Source organism: Nannobrachium achirus (assembly GCF_963921795.1).
Source record: "Nannobrachium achirus genome assembly, chromosome: 13".
Lineage (NCBI taxonomy): Eukaryota > Metazoa > Chordata > Actinopteri > Myctophiformes > Myctophidae > Nannobrachium > Nannobrachium achirus.
Genome location: NC_137833.1, coordinates 19002442 through 19009369, shown reverse-complemented (window position 1 = coordinate 19009369; position 6928 = coordinate 19002442). Strand labels below are relative to the sequence as shown.

Sequence of the window (6928 nt, the reverse complement as noted above, 5' to 3'; positions counted from 1 at the left end):
GCGGGAGAAAGGTCTGCGCTCATCACTTTGCCAAGATGCGTTTGTGTTGTATTCACATTTCATGTGTTTTCATATGGTTTCCTGCCCCGTGCTTGCCAAGGATAACTCTGGCAAACGGTGCCTCTGCTTGCGGGTGGCACCAGCGTAGAGCGAAAGAGAGACAGAACAAATACTCCACCCTGCTATTCACCATAGTCCCAGTGCAGCCACCAGGCCCCCAAAGGAAGGCCTTTGCCTATAATTGAGGGCCTTTTTATGTAACAAACAGCTTGGCCTATTCTGCAAGGGTACCATTACCATGTGTGGTATGTGCCTATTCTTTTTATAACAGCCCAAACTGAGGGTCTTTCAGCTATACATAGATACGACAGAAGTCAAGACTGGAGTTGCAAACCTATTAACTTCACACAGTTCTAGTCATACAGTATACAGACTAACTCTGCATGAGGTATCCTGTAAAGGAAATAACAGGCAGAAGAAAGTACATTGTCACCAAGTGTGTCCCTCTGTTATTATACTGTGTAGTACAGTCTATAATACAGTCATTACAATGTGACAGAAGAGCACTTTATTTTCAGTGAGAGCATGAGCATCTCCGCTGTAATGCAAGAACATCAGCACAGTAATGCCCATATGCAACAAAAATAATTGGGGATTGCATGCTTTCTGCAGAAAAAGCCTTATGCAGGTCAGAATTTAAACAGCCATTCTGCCAAGCCCTCTTCCGCTTGTCTCTCTGGCTGTGGTGTATTCCAGTGTGCAGCGACAGAGAGCTGCAAAGCATCGTCGAACTGGAACCGGATTTGTTTTTTGGCACCAACGTCCACTAAAAGGTCCAGGAATACATTGACCCAGTTATTTGGCATGTGACTTGATTGATATAAGGCCTATCCCAAAATAGCCAGACAAGGCATGAGCCATATCTTTAATTATCACATACTCCCCCCTACCATCACACCATATCTGTCTGTCATTACACTTGAAGACACAGCAACACCCCCCCCCCCCCCCCCCCCCCCCCAAAGCCCCAATAACGTGGGCACATAATTCCCCCTTCCGTTGCAGTGATGAGGTAAAGCCCCATCGTCAAGGCTGGAGAGACTCCAGATCTCTCATTATGCCTACAAAGATAGCCACAGCTGACCCAATGACACACACACACACACACACACACACACACACACACACACACACACACACACACACACACTCACGTGCAGGCGCCTCAATCCTGCAGCACTTGTCAGGAGTGTATAGCAATCCTGAGGTATAGGCGCCAACGCATGCCTCCTTCCCCGGAGGTGTAAATGAAAACCGTGACCGCATTCTGCAGTGGCGTCGCCCGCCCGACTCAGAGCAGGCAGCACGTGCCACGCTGCTCCTTCTGGGCCTGTTCCAAAAGAAGAGTGCATATCATGGCTTTGGCTGTAAGCTCTACCCGAATGCACCTGCTCAACTTCTAACACTCCGACGAGACAGAAATGGATCCACCGGGTCAGCGGGCCATGAGGCGTCATGCTGAGGCTATCCTGAGCTACTGTAACTAACCGATTTCCGGTCGGGCCAAAACGTCAGTGTGGCTTTTGCAATGCCCTTTGTAGAGTTTGATTCAGTTATGTATAATTAGTGTGGTTGCTATAGGCAACACACTATTGTTCTAGGTCTGAGAATCCTTTGCTAGCCAAGTGAACCTGAAGCTTTGGGTCATGCTTCACTTGAACAGAATTCATTTCCCAGTGGATTCCTTTGCGACTCGCGTCAGTGCAACCACACTTGCAATTTCCCAAATTGACCTATACAAGTCTGTAACTCTGACAGTGTACAAATGGAACCAAATGAATCCAAGAGGGTTCATTTGGTTCCATTTGTACACTGTCAGAGTTACGGGGAGACCTTGAAATCTGAAAACACTGCATTAATGCATCCAACACTGAGACAGTGTATAGTAGTAGTATTTGTTGTTTTTTGTTCCACGTCATTTATTTTGATGGTGACCCCTGGCATTCCTGTCATCTTTGCCACATAAGCTGAACAGGACCACCAGTCATGAAGGTCAACCTTTCATCAAACCAGCTGACTTCTTTCTCAGGGGCCACAACTGTTGACCTTGAGTAGGATGCACAGCAGCAGATGTCTCCCCTTGAAGTGCTTCAGGAAGAGCCGGGTTGATCCCCTGGTCAAGGATTTCCTGCACATTCCAACCCGGGCTATTGATTTCAAACCGTGTCATGATCTTCTATCGTAAAGCAGCAGGCTTTGCATTTTCTTCAAGTCACTTGGGGAAAAAAATGTGTGTACATTCGTCACAGACAAAGCTGGCAGACCAATATAATTCCATGAGTATGTCAGACAGGGAGTGCTACAGTGTAAAATCCTTGTTAATTTATCTGTGTCAAAAGTAACCAAATGGACCGGTATGGGTCAGGATTTTACTGTGTAGACCCAGTGGTGGAGCAGTGACCTTCATTTCTTGTGATTAGCTACAGGGTGGATATTACAGCTACAGTATAGACGCAGCATACACACTCTGAGCACCACCCACAGAGGCAGGCAGCGAGCCTGGTGGTGGTGCATTCGTTTAACTTCCAATCGTGGCCTGATTTCCCACCGCAGCACACGTGCATCTGTTGTCAAGGTCAGACGGTATTGAGCAGTGGAGGGAGGGGAAATTACAGCAAAGAAAAGACCAAAGGAGAGAGGGTGACTGATGGAGACAATGAGATAGAAAGGGGCCAAGCTAGCAAGTAATCTAACTTTATCCATCTTCCATCAAACACTGCGGCAGTTCCTCTCATCCCCCTCCCTCCCTCCCACCCACACACCTTCCCTCATTCCCTCTCTCTCTCTCTCTCTCTCTCTTGTTATTGGCAAACAAACATGCTCTCTTTCGCACACATGGCGTGCATTCAAAACTGCTATCTCTCACGAGCCCAGTCAAGCACCTCGTACAAACACTCACGCTCACACTCAAACACACAGGTCCCCCTTGGAGGGCGGCGTTGCCGTTCAACACACTCGCACATGTTTGCATCCTTCCACCGTGTTTGTCATGTCTATGTATAGCGCCGTAGTGCCTGCTAAGTGACAGGTTTATTTGGGCTGTAATGACACCCACCAAGTGAGAAGTTTTCTGATCACTATATATATTTTTTCTATGTCAAGGTTGAGAGACAGTGGTGAAAATGTAATGGTGTGTTAAATGATACAGCAAGATCATTTGAGTTAAAAGTGGCACAATCCAAACTGCATGCTATACGTGCACGTTGTGAGCTTGTAGATCGGCTATTTTTGGTGCGAGACACGTAACTAAGTATAAAGAAAAATACATTTTAAAGGTAAAAATATTACCTTGGTAAACACTACTTCAATGAGCACTTGATTCAAGTCTCTCTAGTCTAGACCAGACAAAATACCTAAAATGCAAGAATGTAAACACGTCATGGTGAAAAATTAGGTCTACACATATCAAGCGGTATCTCGTTAAATTATGGAACTCAAATGCATGGCAAGTGTCTGACTGTGTGTCTCTCTCTCCCCCTCTAATGTGTCCGCTGGATAAACGTGGCCTGCTTTTAAGAGGTTCTGATAAGAATGCATTGCTGCAGTGTGTGTGTCTCTATGGGGTCAGCTGCAGCAAGAATGTGGATGTTTTGTCAGTCGACTGTTTTGTTTTGTTATGTTATGTTTTGTGCGGTGGACCGCCCAGGCACGACAGTGTGTCAGACGGTCACTGCTGACAGACCTCTCATAAGTAAATATGTCTATACATGGGCAAGAGCTCTCTCCCTCTGCTCCCCCCCCCAGACACACACACACACACACACACAGACAGGACTCCCTTTCTAGTTTCTTTTTTACCGATCTCCTTGGTTACTATGTCATTTCAAATGGTAAAACCAAAAAAGGACATATTCAATTGGATTTGTAACTGCATAATTATAAACAAAAATAAGTTCTGTCTTATGAAATCCAATACCTCTTTTGTTAAGATGCTGGCAGCTATAAGGCCTCCCAGATGTTATTAACCACAGGGAGATCCCGCTATTCCTACATCCCATCATTTCAGGGAGTCGGCAGGTTAGCTACTCACCCGCGTCACGGTTACTGAGGTTAGGGGCAGGGTTTGGGTTAGGTTTAGGCATAGAGGTTAACATTCACCCACGTCGGCAGGTTAGCTACTCACCCGCGTCGGCAGGTTAGCTTTTCACCAGGTTAACATTCACCCGTGTCGAAAGGATGAACCGTGGAACAGATGCTATGTTGCAATGTGTCATGAACCCTATCATCCCAATTCTTGGCATATCATGATAGTTGGCGAATGTTTGGCTAAAATAGGCAAACATCCGTTTGCTCACAACGTATCGTGTTGAACTTGTGACATGTTGTTAGCTTGTACTAGATCTTCTATTTTTGCTATTTGACATGCAATGAAGTACGGTGGATAAAAGCTATTAAAGCCTTCTGTGTATCAAAGCCAGATCAAATCACACTCACATTGCCTTGTCTCTTAAAATACACCCTGTGTAATCCCTCGCTCTCTCTTTCCCTTTATCATGCAAGCCCCCTAGACCCCTTAAACCCCATTTTCCCTCATGGTGCCACCCCCCCCCATCCTCATCTCTTTCTTCCATCTCTGTGCGTGTCTAAGCAGTAGGCCTCCCCTAAACTTGCTACCCTGCCCTGATCCTAGTAAATTCCCCCATTGCCTCTCTCCGCCCAATCTGCTGTCCAGCTGTTCTACATTAGCACATCCAGAACAGGGGGAAGCCATTGGAGGCGCTTGCATTGTTGGAAATGTGAATGTGAGCAGAACAATGGCAGCAGCAGCAGCAGAACAACTTTACCAGGCCTCATCCTCATCCTTGCAGTACAATCCTCATTCCTCAGTGTTCATTTAACCCAGAGAGTGTAAAAAATTACCCAACACCGAGTATTTTACTGTGCTGGCTCCTTCGCTCGCCAGATGCAGGGGGATGATGGTGTTTTGTCTCGACTCCAGGAATTAATTTAGGGACTGTTGGTAATCAGATTTCTTTATTGGGATGGCCGGGTGACAGGAGCAGTAGATCAGTAGAGGCAGGTCAGTGGGGAAGGCCTCGCGGAAGAGTTCAGTAAATCTGTCAGCAATGGGTTCAAATTTGTTATATAAATATTGAATGGAATGCCTGATGTAACATAGACTCCTTGTGCAGTATACCCCCAGCAGCTAACCTACAGAAATATGTTTAGTCTCAACATGTTTTTTTTTAACTGATGCTATTGATCTGACCGTTCTCCATTTCCATCTCATTTCAGAACAGAGGCTGGCTGACCTTTCTGCGATCCCCCCCAACAAAATCACAGCTAGAACTTGGAATCCCATTTCCTGATCAATGACACTACCAAGGTTATTTCTGGAGTTGCACATGACACGTGCCTTACTGAGAATGTAACTGGAGCATCTCACCAGGGACCCCCTGCAGACTGTATCACGTTCAAAACCACATAAAGATTTTGTTTTTGTTATTGTTCTGTCCTGCATATCTGATATAAGACATGCCGGCTAAAGCTCCCATCTACCTGAAACCCATCAATAGTAAGAAGGGGAAAAAATGTCGCCTGAGGGACATGCTGTCCCCAGATATGATCAGTCCACCCCTGGGGGACTTCCGCCACACTGTCCACATTGGTCGGGGCGGGGATAGAGACACCTTTGGAGACATGTCCTTCCTTCAGGGGAAGTTTGAACTCCTGCCAGGGAAGGACCAGAAAGCCCACCCTCAGTTTGGCATCCAAAACGACTATCTGCGAACAAACAGCACCTCCGATGCCTCCTTTGCCGAGACTCCCTCCCCTGTTCTCAAGAATGCCATCTCCCTCCCTACCATCGGCTGCTGCCAGGCCCTCACTCTGCCCCTGATCTCCTCCGGTGCCTTCCCGCTGCCCCCGGAGCCACTGGAGGACATAGTGGGGGCCACGGCTTCTATGAACCCTGACCGGATGCAAGAACTGGAGATCATGCAGATGGACCAACTGCTGCGCTCCATGGAACTCTTCAGCGACGAGCCCTCCCCACCTCCCAGCGCCATCCGATCCAAACCCGACGTCCTTCTGGATCTGGCACCGGAGAAACCAGAGGAGCCGATCAGCAAGGCAGTCTCCAAAGCCAACAAAATGAACAAAGGCGAAAGGGGCCGCGAGAAGCCCTCCTACTACATCAACGGTGGCAGCAAGGGCAGCTTCAAGGCCAACGGAAGCCTGTACAGCAGCACGAGCAGTGACAGCTACGACAGCTACGATGGCAAAGGGCACGTCGGTGCCGTTTACGACGGGAGTCTCAATGGCAACAGGGGCTTCAGTGGGAATAGCAACTGCAATGGCTACGGACGCTTCAACAATGACATTACCCTTGGTTATGAGAAGGAGCTCTCCGACTGCATTGGAGACTGGGTGGACAGGGACAGTGGAATGGAGGAGGGGCGCATCTGCGACTTTGATTTGGAGTTTCCCAAGGCGAAGTGCGTGTCTCAGGATTCCCTGACCCAGTTCAAAGGGTCGCTGCTGTCCCTCGAACTGGATTTGGGCCCGTCCATTCTGGATGATGTGCTCAACATCATGGATCATCCCACTGCAAAGAGCAGGCCTTGAGCAGTGCCTAAGTCCTCAGGGGTGGAACAAGGGGAAATTATTAACTATAAGCCATGAGTAGAGAGACTCATGAGGCAATCAAAATGGTGTCTGGATATATCATTGTGATGAAAATGAGCTAAAATAGTCATGAACTTGCTTATGTTTTTATTGTCAAAACAAATAACTATTGTTGCTTCTATGGAGTGTTGACTTTTTTTCTTCGTTTGTCAGATGCTACCAGCATGTTTAAGATGCATGCACTATTGAATTTCAACTAAAACACAGCCATTGTGCCTTTGTTTAGTTTTTTTCTCCTGAA

General features: G+C 47.2%; 1 protein-coding gene across 1 annotated transcript; it reads left to right on the top strand.

Annotated features, from left to right (window-relative positions):
• Positions 1-5535: 5535 nt before the first annotated feature.
• cdc42ep3 (CDC42 effector protein (Rho GTPase binding) 3) lies at positions 5536-6627 on the top strand (the record flags this gene model as incomplete). Its single annotated transcript, XM_080740285.1, has 1 exon — positions 5536-6627. The coding sequence occupies one exon, from the start codon at positions 5536-5538 to the stop codon at positions 6625-6627; it is 1092 nt and encodes a 363-aa protein (XP_080596411.1).
• Between the last annotated feature and the right edge of the window lie 301 nt (positions 6628-6928).